A 27,487-nucleotide genomic window follows, 5' to 3' on the forward strand; every position below is an offset into this window, starting at 1 on the left:
GATATTTATCCAAATTATACAGCTCTCAGGTTACTTGAGCTCATACAGTCACACAGTGACTGGTTTAATTCCTCTTACCAATTTTACCAAAATTTTGCAAGGGCTGCCAGGATGCCATAATGTTTTGCCAACTGCTCCAACACAGTTATTTCAATAAAATGTTGAATATGAGACTTATGTTCTCTGGCAAAAACAAACTAAGTGTAAAGTCAAATGGAAGATGACTCTTTAAAAYAGCAAAACCAAAAATCAACACAGAAGCAGGCTACACTGATATACATTCAGGAAATGATGGAAGAGACATAACATCTAGAGACAGAGCCCAATTAGGAACATGGTGACCCCAAGCCAGATCAGGAATAAAAGCGATATCAAAACAGATCAGGGAGAAATTCCAGTGCATCCTATGTGCCTCTCTTTTGGAAAGGACAGCTCATGGCAGCTCCAACACTTCAACAAGAATTTAGGGTGGTGATGACTACAGCAGCTACTCTGGTTAACCAATAGATGCAATAGATGCTAGCAGTATCTCACATAMAGGATTTCTAGAAAATGTTAATCCCATTGTCTGCCCTGGTAGAAGACAGAGGGATTTAAAAACTAGTTGAAATGCTAAGTAATCATTAGTAGGCTGCAATTCATATCCCAGAGGTTTGGAAGCAGGTCAAGTGGTTGTCAGAAAACACTGCAGATGCTACGTATTGCTACTCATGTCGGGGTTAATACCTTTTCCTCTTTTATAGGSAATTGGGTATATGTCCAGTGACTGGTGACTGATAACTCTGGCTTCTTTCATTCTGCGACCTCATTGATGTTGGATGAAAAGCCCTACACATTAAAAGAGAAGGCCCTATGATTTTTGTCTACTATCCAAGGRAAAATGTTTTATGATATCCATGGTTGCAATAGAGAAGGAAGCAGTGTGTAACATAGACAGCTGAATCATCTATCAGCTGATCTGCATAGAAGAGTGAAGGAGAACTAACTCACAAATTCTGTGTCAAATTCTTGGGGAAATGTCAGGTGTTGTTTGCATAACAGAAAGTCAAAACTTGCTATTTCTYCTCCAAGCAATGCTTGGCAGTTAGCAAGTCTTCCTCCCCAGTAGATTTGGATTTGGASAACCAGTAATTTTAAAAGCATTTTATTATTCTCTGAACCTTGGGATGAATGATCTCATGCATCAATGCAGGCTAGGGGGCAGTCCTGGAAAGCACCTGGCAGTCTTTGGGGACAAGCTGAACACAAGCCTCCTGTGCTTAGTGTCATCAACAGGGAGGTAATCCTTCCTCTCTCACCAGTGAGAACACATCAGGAGGCTCTGCCCAACCCTGGGCTCAGCAGCACAAGGGAGACATGGACATACTGCAGTAAGTCCAGTGAAGGGCCATGAAGCTGATTAAGGGCTTGGAGTATCTGACCAACAGGGAGAGGCTGTGAGAACTTGAATGGTTCAGTCTGGAAAAGACTGAGGAGGCCCATATCAATGCTTAGAAATTAGTGGGGGGAGGGTGGGAGTTCTAAAGATGGGCTAAAGAAGTTGGAGACAGATTCTTCTCAGTGGTCCCCAGTAACAGCATAGGGAAAAATGGGCACAAAGACATTTTTACTGTGAGGATAGTGAAACACCACATCAGGCTGCCCAGAGAGGTTGTTAAGTCTTCATTCTTAGACATATTCAAAACCCAACTGGACATGGTTTACATGGTTTACAACTACTTTAGTTGACCCTGATTTGAGCAAGGTTGTTAGAAACGTTCCAGGTCCTGAGTCCAGAGGCCCCTTCCCATCACACAGGAGGAGAAAGCTGTTTGTRTAAGTTCTCTGTATCTTTCAGATGAAGATACACTTGCATATTGGCAGTGTCCAGGGAAGTCTTAAGCTGCTGAACAAACCTGAAGGTGTAGCCAATTGAGAGAAATGACTTGCAGGAGCATGACTGGCAAAAAGTGTTCAGGACAATGGGAAGGTTCAATGCTCTTCTCCAGAAGAGCCTGGAAAGACTGTGCAGCTTATCAAGAYGGGAATGGAAGAGGTCAAGGAAGTAAAGTCATGAATATGATGAATATAATCAAYAGATAGATAGCAAAATACTCATCTTGAGTCAAGATAACTGAAAGAAACCAAGCAATGACCTAAGGAATGAAATTGAGTGTGGGTAGCAGCAGMGTATACTTGAATTGTATAGGTTTTCAGGGAAAAAGTATTTCTGAGCCTGAGTATTTGAAGGGTTTTGCAAAACACTAGAGGTAGACATATATAGACAAGTATTTAAAAAAGGAAGCAATGAGGCTGACTARCAAGATAGCCATGTAAACAGATACATAGATTTATAAAAGAAACAATATTGGTATGTAACTTCAATTCTTAATTATTTTAATTAACACAATTTCTTTCCCATGATGTGTGAGTGAAACTTTACAGTGTTATAAGGCAGCAAAATCTAAAACTTTTATTTTACAAACCTGAACAAAGTCAAATATTGTAAGTGGAAGTAAGTCATCCAGTATTGCTGTATCTTTTGAGAATCTGTTAAGTATACCACCTACAGATTAAGAAAGAAAGATAAAGCAAATAGTTTAGCACAACTATTAGAACTCCCACATTTGTTAGCTTTAGCAAAAAATACATCCTTTTTTTTCTGAATACAAAATATTAAGGATAAATAAAATMTTTCTTATTGTACAAGCAATTCTGTTACAGTTCAATGGAGCGACAGTTTCATTCATCCTGAAGAAATTTGGTACTGTAWCTTTTGTTTCAGCATTGGAATCTCACAAATTCTCCAGGAAAATATAATTAAAAAAAAAGAAATATAATTAAGCAGGAAAGAAACAGAGGCAATGAGGTCTAAGACCTGTATGCTCTGTGCAGCAGGATGTGTTGATACCCTGATAATTTGCACAATTGTATATGTCTGTTTGTATGCCAGTTTCTTACATTCTAGGTTATTTAATAATCAAATAATAGAATTAAGAATATAATGAGGAAATCAAGGAAAACTCCCTATGGTGTATTTTCATTTACCAGTGTCTTCTGCAATCAAGTATGCACTGGAAAACAGGGTATGGGATAGAGATTTTATACGTACTGGAAAATGCAGCTTTTTCCACCAGTTATGCAATGAACTCTATATCAACTTCATAATCAAATCTGGATACGAGAACCATTATTCACACTGACATTTTCTGTCACTTCAATAGGACTCCGTATGAAATAAAGCACCGCTTATTATTCATCTTTGTCACTCACCATGTAGCTGACTATATCTTTTCTATTACAGTTTTAGATAAATTCTATTCATTAAAATCTTCTCTGATTTTATTACCTGAAACAATAAACAATTTTCTCTTTCACCTCCTGTAGAAGGTGATATTTCAAAATCAAGGCTGACAACTGAAATACTTAAAGTGCAATCAGAGCTCATTAAAAGATTCAAAAATTACTTTATGTAGCAAACTTTTAACATTCAACTTGACTGAAAAGAGAAGTGGAAAACAATGGTATCCTTTAACAGAATGAAAATTGTTTAATTAAAATAAACCCCATACATGAATCAAGCAGTTCCCTTCTCAGTTACCTGCTTTCAAAGAGTTGAATGTTGACATCGGTGCATGAAGAACTGCGTGCAACATCTTTTGATGAAGAGTTTTAGACACTGTGATAAGCGTATGCACAAGGGGCAAACCTCTGAAGATTCCCATGGCGAGCAGGGTATCTGCCACTCCCACATAAATATAAAAGATGTAGTAGGTGCTAGTGTCAGTGACGATCACAGGAGGTTTGTCAGAGGTACTGTTTTCTGACTGCGTTGTATTTGCTTCTGAAGTTGAACTGGTGATTGCAAATTAAAAATAAAGAAGCATCTGTCTTTATTTCTGTCATTTTCTCTCTGAACAAATACTTCTGCATTATTTATTCATCATAAAATTATGTTAATTATGATAATAATATATTTTTCAATGATTTATTAAATATTGACCTGCATTTATGAAAAGTCAGTTATGAATTATGCCATGTGCCAATAAGGCAAAGTTACTCTCTGTGATAACAGAGTATCACAGATATCACAGGAATATATAGCTGAAAACCCTCTTAGATATTTTTCCCAAAATTCACCCACAAAAGTGAATTAGTAAGTAACGCTTCAGATGTAATACAAAAAAAAAAAAAAAAAGTAAGACCTGCTCTAAGGGACAGTAATGTAATTTCCCCAGAATCTGCTTCACTGTGCTCCCCTTGCTAACACCTACAGACTTAGAGGCGCAGGACTAGAACCAAGATCACTGGCATTATCCAAGGCCACGCTCATTCTCAGTATAGTTTAACCTTCAATGGCTTTATCTGTGACTTCTGGGAATTTTCCAAAGGTGAACAGTACAGTGGGGTCTTACAGAAACTGTTCACCCAAAATGTTCCTAAGCAAACGTCTCACCTTTCATCTACAAAGGACATGGTGAACTGTGGTGTGTACAGAAACACCACAGACCTCTAGACCGAGCCAACTCAGGCTCTGCCTTGTGTGCAGTGTTATATACTCAACAGTATGGCACAATTCGTTAGCACTTAAGTCCCAGTTTAAGCTGATCAGGTATTCATGATATCAGGTATTGATACGATATCAGCTATTCAGACCATCCTTGATGATGATGGCTGTTTCACTGAATAAAAGCAAGTGTCTATCCATACACACTTCTGGCAGAACTTATCTAAATATTTAGAGCAAAAATCAGTGTAAAGGAATCCTCAGTCCCACAATAAATCACCATCAATACTTACTTTTTAATAAAGAATAACCCAACAAGAGAAGCAGCTACCTATGACCAGAGAACAAAGAGTTATTTTTTTTCTTGTCACATTATGTCACATCTTGTCACATTTCTTTCATTCAGTTTTCTTTTTCCTCTGACTTAGTAATTGTTTGTAGAGAGAGTATTATAAATGAAAGTCAAACTTCCTTGAAGCAAAATCCTTTCACATAAACCATTTAGTGCATCCCACCAGGAAAGCTAGATTTAGGCTTCTATGACAATTAGGCTCTGAAGTGCCTAAATATTCTTTTATTGTGTTTTTTTTTTCTCTCTCTCTACTATTAGCAAGGAGTTGCTAACGCATTCTCAATGCAAAGGCATATTCACTATATTTTAACACACTTTAAGTTTTAAATATTCATATTTCTTGATAGCTCTAAAAGTCTTTTTCTCGGTATCTTCAAAGGTAGCTATTCAGATACAGATATCAAACATTTATTACACTGCTGTTCTTGCTAACTGATAACTACATTTGAAACGTCTACATTTCTGAACTTACTGGCTCATTGTTTTGCATAATTCTCTATTTTCATATTTTTAATGTGGATATTTTTAATTCTTTTTCCAGGAAATGTTTCAATGCCACCCAACAGATGCTTCCACAGCACCCCTTCTCGTCTGTCCACTGAGTCTTACAGTAAATAACTCAAGACTGATTGTCATGCCCTAACTTTAAACATTTGCAAAGTTCATGTTTCCTTCACAATGATCTTTCTATGTCTCCCAGCAGGATTCTGTTCTGATCTTGACTCGATCTTTTTTATTCTGCCATGCAGCACAAAATATGTGAGCTGAAGTAATGTGAGACAATGAGTTTCTGTTGCCATGCACTTATCTATACCTACTATCTTTCGTAAGCAATGTTCATTTAGATAATACCAGACAAAAGACAAGATTCTAATATCATTTAAAAGTTAGCAAAAAAAATGATCAATCAACAATACACTCATGAGTAAATATCTTGATGTGACATGCTTTTATACATTTATCACAAACTTTTATCATATTTTTATCACAAAATCAATTTGTAGTAAAATAACAGTGGTAGCAGATTTTCTTACCTCAATTAAGAAGATAGCTACACACAAAATTAGTACAAAAATCAAGTTTTTGTGGATGGTAATGTATCTGAAATAGGTATTCCATGTAGTAACAGTACCCATACTTTCAGTATCATCCGTAAAACATTCCTGCCAAAGAATTGATACCAACACAGTTAGAATCGCAGTAGTGTCTATATATGAAAATTTTTGACAGTTGAACACTATCATTTCTTCTGCTAACTCATTCCAAATTATCGAACTGCAGCATTCAGATTGGTTGATAAGGCTAGAGGGGAAGATAATGATAAGTTGAGTTGTCTTTATCATAAGGACACTGTTTATGGATGATTGAAGATTTTCATTGAGCTCTACTCTCTTTCAAAGAATAACAATCAAGATTTGTCTAACATCACTAGTGTCCAATCCCATTTAATTATGAGCTTTTTTTTTTCCAAGGAGATTATTAAAGTTTTATTAGTTTTACTTCATAAATAGGAGGATTTTTATTCTGATGAGATCAATAAAACAAAAGAAAAGATGGAGAATGCTTTAGCAAATTTGAGATTAAATATTTGTTCTACACTTCACCTTTCCAAGTAAACCTAGGTTAGGAAATAACCTAGTTTTTGCGGAAACTCAAAATTTGCAAATGATTTTCATTCTGTGAAAATCAAGTGTCATTTTGAAAATGAAAGTACTTCATCCCAATTGTAAGAAAGGGAAAGTTTGTTTCAATTCTTGTTATAAAACTCAACCTTAGTTATGTAATTTCTAGACTATACATGAAGAAGTGTAAAATATTAGCTTAATCCTCTGTGCATTGTCTGCACATTGTCAGGACATTCAAGTCATGCAGTGCCTTCCTTTTTGCATATCTGACATTTTTGTCAAATTTGAATAAATTTCCTTCAACTGCAGTATTTAGAAACTGTGCCAGATTTTAAAATGTATTCTAAACTATTCCATGAGTTTTAACATTTCAAATGTCTATTCTATATAATTATTTAAAAATATACTTTCATGTTATGGCTTCATATTTCATTTTCTGTAAGTAATCTTAAAAGGAAATTCAAGTGTGGGGGATCAAATTAGTCTGTATTGAAACTTCTACAGATAACATTCGAAAATCATAAAAGATCAGGAAAAATAAAATCTGAACGATTTGATACAATGATTTAAAGATGCTATTTGAGCTAAAAAGAATATTCCACAGATGCTCCAAAATGATATTCCACAGAGAAATACTGCATCAAGAATGAGAAAGTCAGGTAGAAAAATACACAGGGAGTATATTGCTCAAAAGAATCCATATATCAAAAGACAGATCAACTTAAATCAGCACACACCTTTAAGTCCTCTTCATTAATTTCATCAGTAATGTCCAACACACTGTCTTGAGACAAGCGCCTGGCGTAGATATCTATTTCACACGACAGGTTTGTCTGAGGCACCATGGACATTTTCCGGACTGCTGTGCTTCCCTTTTTGTAATAGTTTTGGCCCTGGTTCCCAGAGGTACCTGTCATCAAGCTTAGCACAGATTGCCTCCTCCGCCCTTGCAGCATATGGTCAGCATTCAGCATGTTGCTTCGAGGTAGAACCATATCTCCTTGTTCTGAATCAGGTACCAGCGAGAGTCTCCTTTCTGGTGGGTCATTGAGACCCTCCTCTATTCCATTGACCTGCGTTCCATTTTTTTGCACTATTGAGAATTTTCTGCCTGCGTTAAGTGGGTTAATAATTACGGAGTTCTTTCTTTTGTCATTAAAATCTGATGCCTGCTTAAAAGACTGCTGCTTTGCTTCATTTCGTGATCCCACTCCTTCTCCTTCAATGGAAAATCGCCGGAGAGTTTCAGTTAGAATTGAATTTCTTCTCTCTGCACTGAATTGATCAAAAGCATCAAATCCCATCAACTTTGAGCTAAAATCTGGCCGTTGATCTTGAAGTTCAGAAAACGTTCCATAGAAATAGCAGCTCCCCTCATGTAAGATTAATATTTTGTCAGCAATCCTTAAATGTTCCAGCTTTGAAGTAACCAAGATCCTAGTTTTATTTGCCATCAATTTGCAAACACAGCTAGAAAAAGTGAAAGTTATTTGCATGTTAAATATTATCAGACATTGCTCTTATCACTTCCACTTTCAAACCATTTGCTTAAATACGTTCCCATGTGAGCACTCTTAGGTCCCTCAAAATACAAAGGAAGTGGAAAAGCAGAGATGTGTGAAGAATGAGTACTTAAGCACATGAGTCAACAAAACGGTAAGGAAAGAAAGGAATAATTTTCAGGTCAAACTAAAAAGCACAATCCAACATGAAAGAGAAGTATTTATTTTCTTTTTAGTCTTATTTGGGTCTTTTATTACCAAATCCAAAAGTATTAGCCCAGTTTCAAAACTTCAGGTATGMTGTGCCTAAGAAATTCATGTATAAATGTTTGTGTCCTTAATATTTTGAACTACACCAACAGGAGGTCTATCTGTTTGACCAACTTGCTGTCAATCTCCTGATCATTGGGCACTTTAAGAGGCAAGTCTCTCAGCAAATATAAAAATGAGACAAAATATATATATATATTTTTTTGGTAAATATTTATACTTATAAAGCAGATAAAAACTTTTAAAGTTATTCTCATAAACAGACACACCAGATAGGAAGTCTTGTACACTGGGATTAACATCATAGCAAGTGGTGACATTGTGACTAAGGAGAGAGCAGTAATATTCACACTTGTTCCAGGTCTGTTTTTTTACAATAAGCTATACTGTTCAACTGCTMACACAAAATGCTCCCTCACTAGAATTCCCAAAAATAATTCTACCCAAAAGGTATCCAATAAAGGTACCATTCTGATCACTTCATRGTTTTTGTACTATTATTAAAATCAGTATTTTGTGATATAATTACCTTTACACTAATTAGAGTCAATTTTTCATTTTGTACCCATGATTTACATTGGGCCACTTGATGGAATTCTTAAAAAGAGTCTCTCAAAACATACAGTACCTTTCAAATATTTCTTTTTCTGTAAAAATATCTAGATGTCCAAAAGGAGAATCCAGGAGATACAAATCAGCATCTTTATACACTGCTCTAAAAAGAGAAAATAGATGTGAAATTAACTTTCAGTACTTTTCTAAATTTCCATACATATTTTTGCAAATACACGCTTTTACAACTTTGTTTCACAAATTTGTAATTCATAGACTTTTCCACAGTGATAATGTGGAGCTGGAGCTCAACATTAAAAGTGACTGTAAGATACCTTTCAAGAAAGGTAYTTTAAATTACTTTTTATGTAACCAAATGAAGATATACCACTTCCTTTCCTAAATACTACTTTAACAATCTATTTAAGACCCAAATCTGATAGTACCTTTGGATGTACAGTGATCATTTACTTACTTACCCAAATGTGACTTTGTTACCTGTTGTAATGTCAGTACATTTTGTATTCATAAATGAATGCCTGAAAGGACTCTGGTGCAGGACTTAGTTTTGAAAGTACTTTGAAATAACCTCTATTGCAAATTGCAAATACAGGTGTGTTAGCAATCCACAACCTTGCAAGTATTAACTTGAATGGCACTATACAATATTTCAAGTTCAGGACATGGAAAACTATTTGTAGCATAAGAAGTTTAAGCTCTATGGGCCTGGACATGGCTCACTAACACCTACATCTGTGATTAAGAGGTGTTTCTTAATCTATTTCAATAGAAGCTCCAAAAGGTACTTTGCTCTCCTCCATAAATATGAAAATCATGATGTGATATGAATCAGGATATAATTATTAAAGAAAATCTGTATAGCTATATTTTGGTACCTTTTAAGGAATTTTTAAGTTTTTAAATTGTTATGTTGAACAATGTGAAAATATGTAACCATGGAAGAAAAACAGTTTATAACAGTTTATTATGTTAATAAGCTAAGTAACCTTACTGAAAAATCCTCCGTCATGACTGATTTCACTGACCATATATTATGATGTAGTGGCTGCACAATAACAAAAAGTTCATACTGTTCTTGGCATATTCAGCAGCTATGAAGTTTGCAGCTTGTTTCCTGGAATAATGGTAGCACTCAGCTTATTGCCATAATTGGGATATTGAACTTACTACCTATATATGACTGACTGTTAAGGTACTGGGCCAGCGAGCTAACTCAAACTAGGGCATAAGACTGTTTTCTGGAGTCTTTTGTTGTTGTTTTCTTTTTTGGTTTTGTTTTGTGACTCACGTGCCCTTATTTCTACCTATTGCAGCTGCAGGCATTGGTAGTGTTCTGTAAGAAGACTGAAGTCAGGAGACCAGCATCTGCTTTGTTTTTCAAGAGGAATGATTGGAGACAATTCTATAAGGGATTCTGATTTCATACAGCTTTGACACAAAGTAGAACAGATACATTCTGAACCAGGAAAATAATGTTCAGATTGTTACTACTGTAGGTAGGTACAACACAGGGCTGTAATCCCACGTTTTCTTCTCTACCTTCCTTGAAGCCTGCTCTGCAACCCACACCTGAACTTCTGCACACCTCAATGAAAGGTGAGCTTAGACTGGAGCCCAAACAAACTGCAAAGAACATACAGCTACCACTTTTGGGACATTTAGTTCTTTGGAAAATAATAATAGCTAGCAATAAATAAATAATATCAATTCTATGATGCACTATTAAATGAGTTGTGACTATCCCAAAAGTGATAGTTAAGCTTATTCGTAACATCTGCTTCTCTCCTCCTGCCTTAGCTCATGGAAGAGAATGAGCCATGCCCCTTTTCCCTCTTACAAATCCACTAAAGGGATCCACACTGAAGGTCTTTCTGTTTTAATGAATCCAGCTTTTATCTTACCCTCACATGAACATCTTTCATGAGATACATCTTAACATAATTCTACCTAGTATTTCTGACCATGGGAGCCAACACAATTTACACTTTGCACAAAAATAAATGAGGCCATTTACACAGCAGAAAAATCATTACTAACGAAAGTATCCAGATAAAATCATGACTAATGTAAAGCAACACACTCTACTTTTATAATTCTTCAAAATTAGACACTCTACTTTCATAATTCTTCAAAATTAGACACTAACTTTGGAAAGCCAAATAGAGAAGGCTATCCTTCCATTATTCATAGGTACTGATTAAATATTATTTCCAATTATTTTTTGTACATCAAAATAATGTCCAAAATTAGTAGCAACATTAATCACTCAAATGTTACCTTGCACTAAGAAGGGAAAGATTCATCTTAGATAAGCAAAAGATGAGGCTTCTGACATTGAACTTTCAAAATCCAGTGAATTTTACAGAATACAGATGTATCACAAATGAAATTGAAAAGCAAAATTCATATTTCTAACAGTAAAATGAAGTTCCTCACAAACCTAAGGCATATTATTTTAGCACATTTTTTTCCACACACATTTATGTGTTTAGTTATGGTAGTTCTCTTAAATATACAATGCTAAAATAGCTCAATGGTAAAATACTCACCTTGCCAGAGAGATTCGTGCTCGCTGGCCTCCACTCAAGGTAATTCCACCTTCTCCCAGCACTGTATAATCTTTGTCTGGGAACTTTGAAATGTCCTGTTAATAGATTTTTTTAAGAATCAGACATGAATCTTAAAAAGAAGCTACACATTAAATGGAAACAATAGTATGCAGGCAACTTAGACAGTAGTTGCAGAAAAAGAAATGAAACACCCACACAGRCTATTTCTTTCATCTGTTTACATATTCAGAAATGGTGATTAAATAAAATGTATGATTCTTCTACCTCATGGAGCAACAAATAGCTGCAAGATTCTAAAGATAATATTTCTCTTACCTGCTAGATCTCTAAAAAGCAAAGAATGTACCTTCATATAGTACCAATCCAAAGCGTTAACCCTCAGAGTGTATTTTGTGTCAAAATAAAAATGACAAATGTGCTTGTCACCAGAGTTAGGTAAAACAGGAAGCAAACTCTGGAAATGAAGACCTCAAATTCTAGATAAATTCATACTTCAGCGTAAAATCATARAATTACAGAATCCTTAAGGTTGGAAGGGACCTTTAGAGATCATCTAGTCCAGCTCCCCTGCACATGCAGGGTCACCTAGAGCGCTTGGCACAGGATTGTGTCCAAGTGGGTTTTTAAGATYTCCAGGGAAGGAGACTCCACAACCTCTCCTGCCAACCTGTTCCAGTGCTCTGTCACCTTCACTGTTAAGAATTTTTTTTCCTTAAGTTCCTGTGGAATATTTGATGCTTCAGTTTGTGGCCATTTTCTCTAGTCCTAACATCTAGTTAACTAACATCCTAACATCCTCTAGTCCTAGCACCTGTATTAAAAAAGGCTGGCATCAATTTACTCATCAGCCTTGCCAGGAATGCTAATGATCTGTAACTGGTATCCAAGCCCTACGCTTTAAGTTAGTTATAACTTATGAATATGCTGGAAATTAATCTTTAGCCAGTGATAAAAAGAGCAACTACCAATTCGGTCGYGTGTGAGGGTTTTGCTTAGCACAGAGGAAGAAAAGTCAGCACAGATTTCACTGGCAGAGGAGGTCATGAGTTTTCTTGACTAGGAGTATTTAGGATAGAAAGGGAGGATTCTTAAAAAAAAAAAAAAAATCCATCAAAGCGGAGACATGAAGAAGTCTCTCTTCTCCCAAGCATCCAAGAGGCCTTTGGAGGGATCTTAGCTGTCTACATGTATGTGTGTGACAATGCTGCATCTAGGAAGTTAATAGTGCATTTCTCTGCATATGCACAGTAAACATATTTCATACAGTTCATCTACCTACACATAGCTGATCTGTTCATCTGACAGGTATAGACACATCACAAACRATCTACCACTTCCACTGGAAAAAGCTGTGTGATTGTCCAAGTGGAAAYTTTTTCATCTCTAGGCATTTCTACAGTTTAGAGTCAGAATCATGAGTGAGGCAAAGTAAAGGAAGTCCACCATGTGAGGTGTACAGTTTGCTGTATTTCCATGAGTAAAAGACTGAAAGGCATCAAACAGTTTTCAAGTATTTAGTATGTCTGAAATCAGAAAGCTTGTACCTGTCACTTTCCAGGAAAGGCAAGTTTAAACTCTTCTGGAGTTTAATAAGGTCTTTGTCTGAATGCTATCTTGACTTTGTATTAATAAAAAGGTAGAGAGCAAGCTGAGTAAAAGACAAAAAAGAAAATCTGAAGGAGAAAGATCAAGTCTCCCTACAGAACTGTCTGGAAATCTATTATCTTGTCTGATTCAAACAGCTAAAAGAGGACTCCTGTTTTCAGCAGTGATATCAATGTGAGAATAATCACTTTGAGCTCATGCATATGCAGTCCACATCATTCCTAGAGAACTATTCAGACTCAAAACTCAGACTTGGATGTCAAGTTCCTCATGTTTCTAGGGATTCTGTGTTAAACTGTTCTCTAGGAGTTAACATTTCATATGAAAGTCAACTATAATATGATTTTTATCACCTCAGCTGTGATTTTGATTGCCTGTCATTCCCTGTTGGGCAGTCTTTGGCATTTCAGGCCTCTGAGGTACTGCAGAGTAAATAAATAAATAAAAATCTTGCCAGAAAAATATTTCCTTCTTCCTCCTTTGCAAATTGCCCTGACCTCAGGAACAGAATGAACAATACTGTGCAGACCTGGATCAGTGACAGATTAAGGGTCCAGAAGCTCAAGGACTAGAAATTGACTGCCTGATCCATCAGGAAATGAGAGATTCTCTCAACTCTTTAATTTGATAATAGCATGCCCTTCCTGACTTAGAAGATTCTGACCTTAAAAATCAAGATGCTCTTATGTATGGAAAAGCCATTGCAGGTGACTTTTAAATTCTCAGGTTAACTAGTTATTTTCCTCTTACAGGAGTTGCACATACAAACTCCTGTTACTAACAAAATAGCTCAGTTATTTGCAGAAAGCAGAATGTGAAAAACAGTGCCATTAACATTTTTAGAGCAAGATTTCCATAAATTGACTAAATTGTTTTTCTATAGGTCATATTTAGAGAGAACAAGGCACATTTGTGTTGACCTGCTCAGATCACTTGTGGTTTCACTATGCATAGAGGAGTAATACTACTCACCTAAAACCTAACCTAAAAATACTACTCACCTAAAAGATTTACCTAGTCTCATCACTTGGACATTAGGATTTATGCTGTTACGTATGTAGATATCTGAGTTGATTTCAATTGTTTCACATTTCTACTAGTACTGCTGTCCGTAATGCTGCTGTAATGGTGTCATTCTTGGTTCTTGATTCTACTATTTCTTCAAAAAATCCAGGTGAAAAATGACTGGGCCTACAGTATCTTCTCTTGTAAAAAAGGTGAAATCTAGACCTACTGAAATTAGATAATTCCAGAACTCCCATTGTTTTAAATCCTGGTGGGATATCATTAGATACATTTCTTTGCAGGTGTGTCAACATGGAATTTTAATCAGATTTTTAATGAGTTCCCCTTCTGGTCTCCTCTACCCTTCACCTCAAGATAATATATGGCATGCAACAGACAAAGAATTTCAGACTGTAATCATAATAAGTGAATAATATTAAGCAATTTCTTGCAAAGGCGTAAACAGAGTGAAGAAGTCCAATAGACACAATGCTACTTGTTGGAACAGCCATTACCTATTGTAAAAAAGTACATAGGGCTGGTCCAAATACATCCTTGCTGTCATTTTATGAAGGAAGTGAAATCAAGCCAGGAACAAAATTAATGTAATGATGCTGAACAGAATAAAAACAGAATATAAATGAAGCACCCAATAGATTTTCTTTAACATATCTACTTCTAAATACTTAAATTGAGAAACCTATGGCTAAGTATTCAATACAGAGAACCTCAGCAACATTATTCACATTTGTTGGTGCTTCCAATACCAGGAGATGACAAATCTCATGTTGCATATCCATGGAAAAAGCACTTCTCTGAATAACTGCTTGCATTTTTAACCTTGTAAATGTTACCTTCACCTACCCCATCAGCAAAGGGATGACCTTTAGTATCTTTGGGCTTGGTATAAAGATATAGAAGAATGTGGCTGAGATGATTTTAGGTGCTATCTCTTTTCAGAGTAAATGAGAAATATGTTCTCACAAAAAGAGAAGGAAACCTAAGAATGGACTTCACACTCCAGGTCTTCTGTGTAGAGATTCTTTGTCATATCATTTGATAGATTTACATGTCTTCACACTAAGAAAAAACTTTAGCAACAATTGAAAGAATAAAACTTGGCAGAAAATTGTTTCTAAAAAATATGCCTTTCAGCAGAATAGGTGCTATTGACCTACAAGTTTTGTATATCTTGTTTCTATTAGAGGCTATCAGTTCAAATGACAGAGCACAGATATTTTACTTACAAGACTCCTCTTTCTTCCCTAAAGACATCCTTAATGGTTTGGACTTCCATCTCACTTCTTCTGCCTTCCTTCCACAAAAGATACAACAGACTTGAAGATAATGGAATAAAGCAGCAATCTTGGAATTCTCCATTTAATCTTCACCAACCCTTTTCTCTGGCCTATTTCACTTTGTTTTCTTCTTTTTTTTTCCCCCCTTAAAATACTCATTTTCTTTACTATTCTTTACCATCCAAACCCCTTCCTTTTCTTTTTTTTTTTGTCATTATATTCCCCATATTTATTTCCACAGCTCCCAGAAAACCTCAATTCACATTGCTTCTTCCATCTCACTTACAAAAATATTCCCTTTCTTCCCTTCTTCCCCTTTCTTTTCATGTTCACAAAAACTCTGAATACAGACTTTGCAAATCCCCCTCTGCAGTGTAGTCTATTTGTAATAAACTAGAAGAAAAATACAGAAGGGTTTTTGTATAAAACGTCAAGTAACACTCACAGAATCACAGAATCACAGAGCATTCAAGACTGGAAGGGACCTCTAGAGATCATCTAGTCCAACCTTCCTGCTCAAGCAGGCACACCTACAGCATGTGGCACAGGGTGGCATCCAGGCGGGTTTTGAAGACCTCCAGAGTAGGAGACTCCACAACCTCCCTGGGCAGCCTGTTCCCCTGCTCTGTCACCCTCACAGTAAAGAAGTTCCTCCTCACCTGCAGACAGAATTTCCTGTGCTCCAGCTTATGGCCATAAGCTGGAGCATAACTCAACATAAGTAAAGGAGAAAGAGCAGTAAAAGTGTTAAGCAGGAGCAAATTATTCTTTAATCTCTTTTCTCACACTCATGATAATTTCTGTACTGCTCAGGAACCATATTCAACCCTAATATTTCAAAGAAATAGAAATGAAACTGAAATATATCCTAGCTTTCAATTCAGTGATTAAAAATGTTAAAAATCTTTAGATACTGGGTTTGAAATGACAATGCCTATTTTGCTCAAAACACCCCCATAATCCACCGAGTCTCCTACTGCAACCACTGCATCATAGATAGGTGGGTCCAGAAGCTGGCGACTTTATGGCATAATCTAATGGCACAAGCAAACTTCTTTAACTGAAATCCCTGTCAATGGTCCAAAAAGTATGGGTAGAACAACTGTGAAGCTGCTTGCATATGGGGCAATCCCTAGGGAAGGAACTGATGGGTTGAAAGTAAACAGGTGAATGCAGGTTCTTTATGCTGGGGAGCATCTCACTTTCAGGGAAAAAAGAAAAAAAAAAAGGACTCAAAGGGCCAAAAACACTGACTCCAAAAAGTTTATCTGCAATTAAAAAAAAAAGGTTTAGCAGTACCACTCTGTAATATTCTATGCTGTTATCTTTTAATAAAAAACTTGTTGCACTCAAAAGAGTTTTCTCCCCTCCCTTCCCTGTGTTAGGTACAGGGTTCTSAACAGATTATCTTGGATGCTGTCCTATCTTCTCTGTCACTTCTGAAATCATATTTAATTTTCTTACCCTGTGTTTAACCTACCCACATTCAGCATACCAACTACTTCATGTTTCAAAAATTTCTTCCACGGGAATAGTTTGACATAGATAAAGTGATTTTGTCAGCATTTGTATGAGTTTTAGGTGAGACTCAATTCTTTATAAATAATTCAACTGGAATCTAACAAAAGCCTCAGCTTCAAAGCAGAGTTACCTAAATAAGAAGATAAAAAATTAAAAGTAATTTCTGATTTTGAAATACTTTAAATGAATCTGCTTTTCTGACTTCTGAACCAGGAAAATGAGATCTCCAAGCTTCTTATCTTCAAGCTGAGTAGTATCTTCAAACTGATTAGTCATAAGTCAAGACATGTAAAATTTATGAAAATTATTCATTTTTTATTTTTTTCAGAAAATTTCACTAGTAGGCAGGAAACTAAAAGACTTTATTTTAAAGCTTTATAATCTGTGCACTGCATTTCTGATCTGTTTTAATTTATATATAATTTCTATTCTGCCAAAGAGGATAAATTGAAATTTATGCCTTCTGCAAAACCATGAAGGAATAATTTCTAGTGCACCTAATGGGGTGGAAATAAAAATATTTCTTACTTTAGAGTGAAATAATTTCTTTTTTTTTTTTTTAGATTTTGAACATATCAGAAAAGCTCCTCCAAAATATTTTGTATCAAGTCCACMGCTTCTCTTTGAACTAGAACAGCTATAAAACAACATAGTTCTAATTTAAAGTTCATAGTTCTAATTTAAAGATACCAAGTGTCTTAAAATTAGAAGAAATTATTGAAATTCTTTCAATAATTCTTTCAAATTCTTTCAAAACTTCTTTCTTGGAAGTTTTTACTCATAAATCATTGAAAAATGAATGCTTTTTTTCTCCCCTTTATGGCTACCTACCTATCAGTTACTACTTTTTCCTGCTAGTTAAGTACTTGACCACTTTCAGATGCAGAGACTAAAGAGCAGGAATTATCTCATATAACATCCGCGGTGAAGATATCTACGTTAGAACAACTTACCTAGTCTCTCTAAAAAGTCCAGGAATGAACTGGGAAATTTCAGGTGCTCATGTTAGGATGAGATGAATTCCACCCCTAAATATCTACTCTTTTCTCTGGCTAAAAGGGAGTCTAGGCAACTTGCTACCTACAATATGGACATTTATATGATTAGGTARCCAAGGTGCCTCTTAATATCTTGTTGAGGATTATTTACAATAAAGCCCTCTGTTTCAGACTTTAATTCTTCTACTTCCTCTCTTCCAAACACTTTACTAACAACATCCCTTGTAAACAATACATTRAACTAATATAGATTCTTCAGCTCATAGTCTGACTAAAGATGAGAGGCTGCCTCTCAGTTCTAATTGATTTAGCTTAATATTGTACACTTATAATCAGCTCCAGATGTGATACTCTGGGTAAACTATTAAAACATCTGAAAAAATTATATTGGCACAAAGCTGGTGAAAAAGGAGGTGGAGAAGTACAGTGGGATGTCCATTGTTAAGCAASAATACAGGCTTCAGTCTTAGGACATCCTTGACACCCCACTAGACATCTGGGGATGAATGGCAACCTTTGAGAGGAGATGCCAAACACATAGTAAAATGAATCACAGCTTGACTTGTTTGGTTTACTTTCTAGTTATTCATTGAAAATTGAATCTCCTGCACTTGATATAAAACAAGCTCAAAAAAAAAAAAAAAAAAAAAAAGACAGGATCTGTCTACAGATTTATTTCGTACTATTTTAAGATTCAGCATTCAGCTCTGCATGGAAATACTTCTGTTAAACATCTTCATGAGCAGTTGACAGCTCTCAAATCAGAACATGTTTACTTTAAGAGTGGTAGCCTCTTACACTTGAAAAAGGCAGTTTGCCTTTCTATGTTTATGGCATCCTAGGTAACCATTGAAAGATTGACTTAACCGACTAGGTGGAAAATATCTACCTTATCTTTGAAAAAGGTAAAAACAGAARTCACAGCAGCATGTTTCAAGACTAAAGAATTATTACACTCCTTTGAAAAGAATATAGTTCTTGTTTATTTATTAACAGGAATATTACAGGCCTATCCCTGCAGTCTTGACTGGAGGAACACATTCTCTTAGACTGATTTTGTTCAACATTAACATTTAAGTTGAAGATTCCTATTTCAGCTCTCCAAAGGCTTTAGTTTTATTACTTTTTTTTTTTTTTTGTCATTTTAACCAAAATTGATATTTATGCAACCCATTAATCTCTGGGAAAGGTGCACTTGCAGAATTTGAATTTAGTAACAAATTTTTGTAAACATATGAACTCATCCAGTGCACATTGTCCAATCACTTTGGCTATTCAGCAATGTCAGTAAAGAGCAACAAAGTATGCAGGACAGTTCTTCAGTGTTAGGCTTGTTCTTGCTTAACCAGGTCTTAGTTCACCTTTCCTTGTGAAGTGATTTTTATTGCTAATGAAAAGTACTCCACAAAAGGATGGAATACATTGTCAAAAAAAAAAGTAGCACAAGCTGAGACAGCACTGTTTTATCTTATTTTACTTCCTGGGTGCTTTTAAGCTTGTCTATAGCCACTGTCTTTAAGAAGAATATGCCTTTAAGCCTGTCTACAGCAACTGCCTTTTATGAAGAATAGAGTCCAGCATCTGCACCTATTACATTCTGGCTTCTCTCAATGCTAGCATTGCAATTTGTGATGTCAAAGGTAACAGATTTGTGACAATAGGTGCTCACTAAGAATTAAACCAATATGAAGAACATACTTGAAAAAGGCTACTGAATAAATGACAAACTTAACAGCTACTGATTCATGCTGGACTAGTTTGATACAGAATTTGAAAGTCAGTGCTTTTTTATTTGCAAACTTGGATTTTTGTTTTAAAAGTGCTGTCAAATCAGGTACTTAACTACTTCCTTGCTAAAAAAATTCCCATTTCTTGAGGTAAGAAAGAAAAAGAGGYGGTGGGGAAGAAACAAGCAGCACTTCTGTACCTCTTGGCAGATTATTTTTCCTGTGATGTCTCACAGGAAGCATTATGTAACTAAAATATATTGGCATGGCCTTGAGTTCAGCATCTTACAAAGGTAARGACAAGGTTTATATCCCACTTGCCTCTCACTTCAGCCACATTCTCTATGGGCTGGGCTTTCAGAACTATTTCTGTCAAGGAAGCTGACAAGAACAGGTTGATAGCTCTTAACTTTAGTCCCCTCATCACAGCTCCACCAAAGCAGTCCTGTGATTCCATCACCTTCCACTGCTTTTTTGATTCATCTCATCCATTGCCAGATTCCAGAAAGGAGAATCACACTGGAAAACATGATTTTACCTTCCCTAACGTGCTACTTGCTCTCATTATAATGTTCTATCTCATTATAAAGTTCTGAATCATTTTATACATATGAAGGTGGCTACCACACAGAGATGTAAAAGGCAGAAGGTACAAAAGAAAAAAATAACTTAGATATTAGAGATTAGATCTGATGAGTTTCCTTCACTTAACCTATGACACACAATTGTCACTGTTAATCCTTTCAAAAACTTGGTTCTCATACTTTTGCACAAGAAAAAGTAAAAAGTTTTGTACTGTGATGTGCCTTGCTCTCTGTACCCTCACATGCCAGAAGAGGCTACAGAATTGTGATGGTCAAGGACCAAAAAAACCCCTATGTCACCATACTGCTGCAACATACATGCCTTCAGGTGGCACAGAATGCCACAAGGCCATGCTCATGTATGGATAGCACTTGAGACACATCCAATAGCTCACTTGCTCAAATAAAGGAGATGATTTCACTTTCCCAAGAAAGAGTTTGAGACCAYAGAGGTTGAAAGAAATCTCATTCAGTCATACAAATACACTCAAAGACGTATTTTAGCTCACTTTCAGCATATGTGCAATAAAGAAATAAAATCTCTTTCACCACCAATTTATAGTTCATCTTGAAGAGCTCATGTAAGAACTAGACAATGACTGTTCTTACTTTCAAGCAGACTATTCCTAACTTCTTAGGAAAACTGAAGAGGAGAGGGCAGAGTAAGCACTGTCAAACAAAAGTTCTCTGGTATCTCTTCTTTATGAAGGTCCAGAGGACAATCCCAACAAGGCTCTACCCCTTCTTACAATAAATTCCTAAAACACACACCAGGAAATAAGCAGAGAGTCAATATTTTTTATCCATTATTAAATCTAAGTTTTATTTGGTACCCAAGATATGAAAACTAGGAGACTAGAAAATAATAATAATAATAATAATAATAATAATAATAATAATAATGCATTTGGTTTCATTCCAGCTCACTCTACCTTCTCTTCAGGCCAGCCTGACTTATTTAGCTTTGGTTCAGAAGCAGAATATCCTTATAAACATACCCAGTCTGAAATTCTGACCCCTGCTAGGAGGTGAAGCATGTCATTGAGCACAGAGCTGCATTAACAGAGATCAAAGCGGGCGTGATGGAGCCTACATGGAGAACAAAGGAGCTCCGGCCTACTGGCATGGAGACATCCCCATCATTAATTGCATGATGCTCTCAGSAGAAAGCCTGGGGCCCGTGATGAGAAGCCTCTTTAGGCAAAGATAGTTTCAAACCGGTGCAATGAGTTAGGTTTTGGAACTTAGGCATTAGCTGCAGCTTTTAGGACACCTCTAGAGAGAGCTTAACACAGAACTCTCTCATCTTCAGAAGCTTTCAAGGAAAATTTCCTGCAAACCACAATCCAAACACAGTCTGAAAGAGCCATAAAGATATAACAAAACATTACTTAAAACATTCCTTTATCGCTTAACTATATCCTGCACTGAGATAAAAATAAAGTAACCTCATCTTATTTTTAAACAGACTGGCTATTGTTTCCTTGCTTGACTGGAACYAAAAGAAAATATGTTTCACTGTGTGGCCTAAAGAAAGATCCTATTCAGTAAAGTTAAATATTTATTGTTTTGATCTGCACCTTCCAGATAAAATGCTTGATCTTATGGCACAGCAACAGGGGTAAAAGGATCTGAAATGCTGGGTCCTTTTGTATCTTGCAATGTGAGAAGATCTCTTTTCCTACACCACCCTCTAGCAACATTAAGCAAACACACATATATTTCCACTTCATTGTACTAATTATGGACTGTATGAACATTGACCCTGCAGTAATTTTCAGTGTGCAAATTTTGTGCATACAGAAATTKACCTCAATGAATATTTTCCTTTAAATAAACCAGGCCTCTGGCACAAGAAGTTTTAATTTTAATGGGAAGAAGTTTCAATTTGAGGGGTAAAAGGAAGTACAGAAGCTTGAAAAGAAGCATTATTCATGTAGAAAAAAAGTTTTTAAAAAATGTGAAAAATTTTGCACAGCAAATATTTTGTAAATATGTGTATTTCTGTAAACAAATATGTTTATATCTTTTTTAACATTAACATGTTTACCCAGGTTATTAACCATCAATAAAGACTAAGAAGGCTGACAGCATGTAATATTTGAATCAGCTGATTTAGCTTTAGTTGTCTACGTTACTAGCACTGGAACAAACCATCAGCATATATCTTTAAAGCAGCTGGCAATGAACTGACTTGGGATTCTACAAAATCTTGATGCCAGGTTGGGCTCATTAAATCTGAAAATTATTTTGCTTATTTAAATCCTGCTCCCTGACTTACTTTGGGGTTTTCACTTGGGTTGAATTACAAGTCTTAAGAGTCCTAGAAAACTGACCTCTTCTAGCTGACAGGCTTTGATGACACTCTTGTACCGGTATTCATCGTAGGACACACCAAAAATTATGTTTTCTTTTATTGTTCCAGGCATGATCCAGGAGACTTGGGGTGAAAAGGAAATTCTTCCACTGTGTTTAATTTTACCCTGTGAAGGCTCCAATTCTCCCATTATCAACATCAGAAGAGAAGTCTGAAAATCATTAACAGTTAGTTAATAAATCAGAGAATTGTACAATTATACAACAAATGCTAAACAAAATGTGAGTCACTCTGCTAAGTCACTTGAAAAATCAAAGGATGGTAAAATCTCTTATGACGGTCTCTGTAACACCTGATCTAGTGACAAGTGCAATTAATGGAGATTTTCACGATATATATGCACTGAAAAGTGMGTAAAACTTGATTCAGTGAATGAGAAAAAAATGTGTAAAACAGCTTGTAAACAAGGCACACACACTGCTTCAAAAGTATATAGTTTTAATTAAGCTTAAATACTTCCTCATGGTAAAATGTAAGTATCTATAAAAGAGAGACATACATGCATAAAGCATTATTATTTTATGGCAAATGTTTCTCAATTTTTAACATTATCGGAGACTATTTTGTTTGTTCTTTATACAACACAATTCACATTTACAATTTTGTTAGTGTTTATAATCCCTTTATCTATTGCCTTGAAAAGTGCAATTTCTTTCGTGTGTATGTAATTACTCATATCATCTCCTCAGTGTAACCCAGTTTTTCCTCTATAACTGTTAACTTATTTACGTGAATACATGACCTAAGCATATATACTGTTTCCCTTCATAAAAAGAATTGATTGCAATTTCAATACCGACATGTTATAATTTCAAAGTTAATCATTAGCTTGTAGTAACCTTGTCACACATCACTGGCTACTAGATCAAAGAATACAGTTGAGAAATACAAGGAAAAATATGTTACAGAGGCATTCCAATGGTGTTCTTATCACAAATAAACAGTCAACAAAGCTGGGACATAGCAGTCAAAGATCTAAAATTCTTTCTAAATCACTGTTTCATTCTGTCMAGCTCAGAGAGTCCTTGACAGGTTACAGAATATGCAGAGGATTTTCAGGAGATTTCTTTATGTTAGAGCAGAATCTTCAGTTTTTGAATAGTGAGYAAGATTTTTCTGATCTTGTAAAGGMCAACAATGAGTGTTGTTCAGTGTTATGCACACTGAATGTTCAACTACTCCATCTGTGTCATCTAATTTGATGAAATGAAAGAACACCTAGCAGTGAAGCAGTGTTAAAGAGCTGGTGTCAGACAGTTACGGATAAAATATGTATACATGCTTTTTCCTGGGCATGATAATTCCTGGAATATACAGAACCAACTTTAAGTAACAAAAAGAAAACCTTAAATCAAGGGAAAGAAATGAAAGAGGAAGACTCAAGGGGAGAGGGACAAGTTAGTGTAAAATTTTCTATTTCTTAAATCCTTCAGATGATACTGTTGGCATAGCATTAGGATACACATACATGCTTTTTCACTTTCTGTTTGGCATWTTTATATTACCACAACCATTTTTTTTAGCATCATTTAGGCCTGGGATTAACAGATACTACAGAAGATGACGGTTCTGTTAGTTGAGAATAATCACTCCAATCTGCACTCCAAAATATCAACATTTCTACATGCTTGCAAACTCCTGTTCTCAGTCTTCTATTCCTTCTAATGGTAGTTAATGATACTTATTGGTATGATTATTGAAATAAAATAAAATAAAATAAAATAAAATAAAATAAAATAAAATAAAATAAAATAAAATAAAATAAAATAAAATAATAAAATAATTAAGACCGTAACTGATATTGAAATTGATGGGTCCTCTGTCATTGACTTYAGCCCACCAGGGATTTTACCCAAATGCAACTTTTGTTATTTTGACTTTCACATCCTCTCAGAGGACCCACAAAAAGGCAAAAGGCTCATCTAATTAGTTGCTATTAAACGTGAATAAGGGTACCACAATTCAACKTCTGGTAAGAAAGTTAATCAGATATGCTATCTATAAACTAAATGTACTGATAATATCTTGGGAATTATAAATCGATCACAATTCCTCACAGAAAAACAGAAGTTTTCTCAGTACATCCCAGCTGACTTGTCCTCCAGCCTTTCGTATGGAATTCAGGAGAGCCAGACCAACTTAGCTGGAAAACAAATGACCAATGTATGCAGGCTCTGTGTTTCTATCAAACTAATCAGTGTTTGGGTGCTTTCAGATTACTGACAGCTTTGTCTTCAAAATTTTCCTGAAAATGTCTGCAAGAAACAAAGAACTTTCTGCTTTCACTTAACCATCTAGATACCTATGTTCTCCAGTTTAATTTTTTAAAGCTAGGGAGATCTTTACCATGAACAATAACTTTAAACTTCCACAAAAAAAAAAAAAAAAAAAAAAAGGATGGAAACAGCTTTGTCACTGAAAGTGGTATTATGTCTGTGTTTCTCTCTATATAAAAGAAAATAGCAAACCATGTTCATACTGGCCACTGCCTAAAAATTAAAATAATTTTTAGCCATTGTATTGAAACTTCTGTTTTACTGATACATTCTCCTACAGCCGTTTTCACATAGAGTATAGGAAAGGAAGAATACAGATAGGAAAGTAACAATACAGATAACACAATATATTTCTTAAAATATTTACTATTTTTACTGAAACAACGGAAATGAAAATACCTTGCCTGCTCCAGTAGATCCAGAAACAGCTAATAATTGTCCCTTCTCAATCTTGAAATTTATATCCTGAAGAACAGGAGAGCCATGCAGTGGAAAATTACTAAAGAAGAGATTATTGTCAATGCTCGAGGCTTTGCTGTTGTTCTTCTCTTGTTTTGCTTTTACAAATATCTCTCCAATTCCCTGCAACATACACATATGATTCTTGGTATACACATAAACAATAAACAAGACATGCATATGCAAGTATTTTATATTTATCACTTCTTACACATTCCTTGCCTCCTTATGGCTGAAGTCAGTTAAAATAAGAGAGTAGAGAGAGGATAGTATTCCTATTTTAGAGAACACCAATGCAAAACAGAAAAAGTGACAATTATGTTCTTTGTATTTAAATTTAGTCTGAGTAAAAGTACTAACCTCATCCCAGAAGGCTGTTACTCTGTCCAGCTCAACCCCAGTTGTTGTTAAATTGTATTCCAATGCTTTATATTCTTCTTTTAGCAAAAAATCCTATAAACAGAGCACATTACAGAAAATAGTAAGGGATGATGGATAYATCACACAAGGCTGTGCATATTTACCTACATTGAGGACAGTTAATATTTCTGGTAGTGCTATTCCAGGGTAGTGTCTTAGAGGGAGGCCTACACAACATCTTTTGGAGGCAACAGAAACATTTAAGCTCCTGATATTTTCATTGAAACATACTGGAAACATAGCCCTAATATTCACGTCTGGTTTAAAAGCATACCAAAACTTGACATTTTCTTTATTTTTAAGGCTTGTATTGAGCAGTGTTACTCTTCCAAACTTTAGTCATTCTAAATAAAGCTTTGTTTTGGGAGTAGGAACTGGAAGGTTATACTCTAATAAACCATGAAAAAAARATCTTTTTATTTTGAGTGCATAATTTTTTTAAGAGTGGGGATGATGGCTTGACAATAGGGCCTGCCAATTCTGTGAAGGGGTATTGGATCTGCACTTTCAGGATGTATTTCAGACTGACCACTGTCTACTGATAATTATGGAATCTTGAGAGYATAAGGATTCAATGAACTAGGATCCAATAAGAAACCCTTCTGAAAGTCCAAGAGAAAGGTTCATGGCTAGACTGCTGGAAATTCCTGACCAATTAAAAATCAGAAAAATTTTAAAAATCCAATATATGACTTCAATTCTTTGTTGAGGTTCAACTTCCTAATTCAGATCTTTAAGTATGATACTGTGTGTTTTTATCATACTGAAATAATAAAATATATATTTATTGAATAACATTTTAACATTTTAAAATTTAAAAATAATAATTGCATTAGRTTTTTAAAAACATTTTATATATTCAAAAGAAATCCTGAGATGTAGACCCCAAAACAGAAAAAAAAATTCTTTCCTTGTGGAGTGATTTCAAAATGATAGTTAAAACAGATAGGGCTCATAGGAACTCATCCTTAATTCACTTTATGCATAYAAGCCTCTGATGCTGATATATGAGCAACAGATCTTGGTAGGTAAGGTAGGTAATAATCAGTAGATTCGTACTGCGATTATTATTACTGCTCATGACGAATGAGGTGCACATTTGGATAAGAAGCTCCATCTCCTTCTGTTCTCGCCACTAATGCCAGGGAAGTCAGATTTATGATTGCACCAACTGGTAGCTTTGGCATATCAAGCATATACTAATTTTCTACTTCCTTTACTGAATGAAAAACATCTCTTAAGCGCCATAAATTATGATATTCTTTTATTAAGCTCCCTATTCTGCATTAAGAGTGTTTAACTAAATGTCCCCACTTCAAAATCAGCAGCATGCAGGTAACATAAAACTGTTAGGGTTATGCTGCCTGGGGAACTATATACCAGCATCAAGATTTATAATGACATTTCATGGTGTGTAGTCAAAGCAATATATAGTATACTCAAAAAGTCTGCATAAATGCTCTGATCTTTTGTTGATCAGCTGACAAGATAACATGCTATAAAGAATTAGCTTACGTACTTGGGATGATTTTCATGTACCCTACCTGTATTTTATTTATTGCTCCAATAGAGTCATACCAGGTCTGTACAGCCCAGGGAAACTGCCTGGTCACTGTCATTCGAAGAACAATGCAGAAAGAAATGGTGGTAAATATTTTTCGGAGAATAATTCCTTTAGTCACGGCGTATGGAAGCACAGCTAAAAACACCACAAAAAAACCCGAAAAGAAGAAAGCTGAGCTGTTGAAATATCTCACATAAGCAGCTTTTCGGGTTAGCTTCAATTCAGTTCTGTTAAAAAAAATAGAAATAATTAGTGTACTATTCCACAGTTTATAT

General features: G+C 35.4%; 1 protein-coding gene across 1 annotated transcript in view; it reads right to left on the reverse strand.

The window, feature by feature from the left end:
* The window catches only part of CFTR (cystic fibrosis transmembrane conductance regulator), an 87,757-nt gene that overhangs the window by 32,783 nt on the left and 27,487 nt on the right, over nucleotides 1-27,487 (reverse strand). Inside the window, exons 8-18 of the mRNA XM_026033226.1 lie at nucleotides 27,193-27,439; nucleotides 25,589-25,681; nucleotides 25,169-25,351; nucleotides 22,453-22,644; nucleotides 11,358-11,452; nucleotides 8,864-8,950; nucleotides 7,201-7,933; nucleotides 5,873-6,001; nucleotides 4,780-4,817; nucleotides 3,581-3,834; nucleotides 2,466-2,545 (exon numbers count right to left, since the gene is read on the reverse strand). Of these exons, the coding sequence (XP_025889011.1) occupies nucleotides 2,466-2,545; nucleotides 3,581-3,834; nucleotides 4,780-4,817; nucleotides 5,873-6,001; nucleotides 7,201-7,933; nucleotides 8,864-8,950; nucleotides 11,358-11,452; nucleotides 22,453-22,644; nucleotides 25,169-25,351; nucleotides 25,589-25,681; nucleotides 27,193-27,439 (2,131 nt within the window). The remainder of the gene's footprint in view (nucleotides 1-2,465; nucleotides 2,546-3,580; nucleotides 3,835-4,779; nucleotides 4,818-5,872; nucleotides 6,002-7,200; nucleotides 7,934-8,863; nucleotides 8,951-11,357; nucleotides 11,453-22,452; nucleotides 22,645-25,168; nucleotides 25,352-25,588; nucleotides 25,682-27,192; nucleotides 27,440-27,487) is intronic.

Source organism: Nothoprocta perdicaria, unplaced genomic scaffold (genome assembly GCF_003342845.1).
Source record: "Nothoprocta perdicaria isolate Ctin4 unplaced genomic scaffold, notPer1 scaffold_125, whole genome shotgun sequence".
NCBI classification, from domain to species: Eukaryota; Metazoa; Chordata; class Aves; order Tinamiformes; family Tinamidae; genus Nothoprocta; species Nothoprocta perdicaria.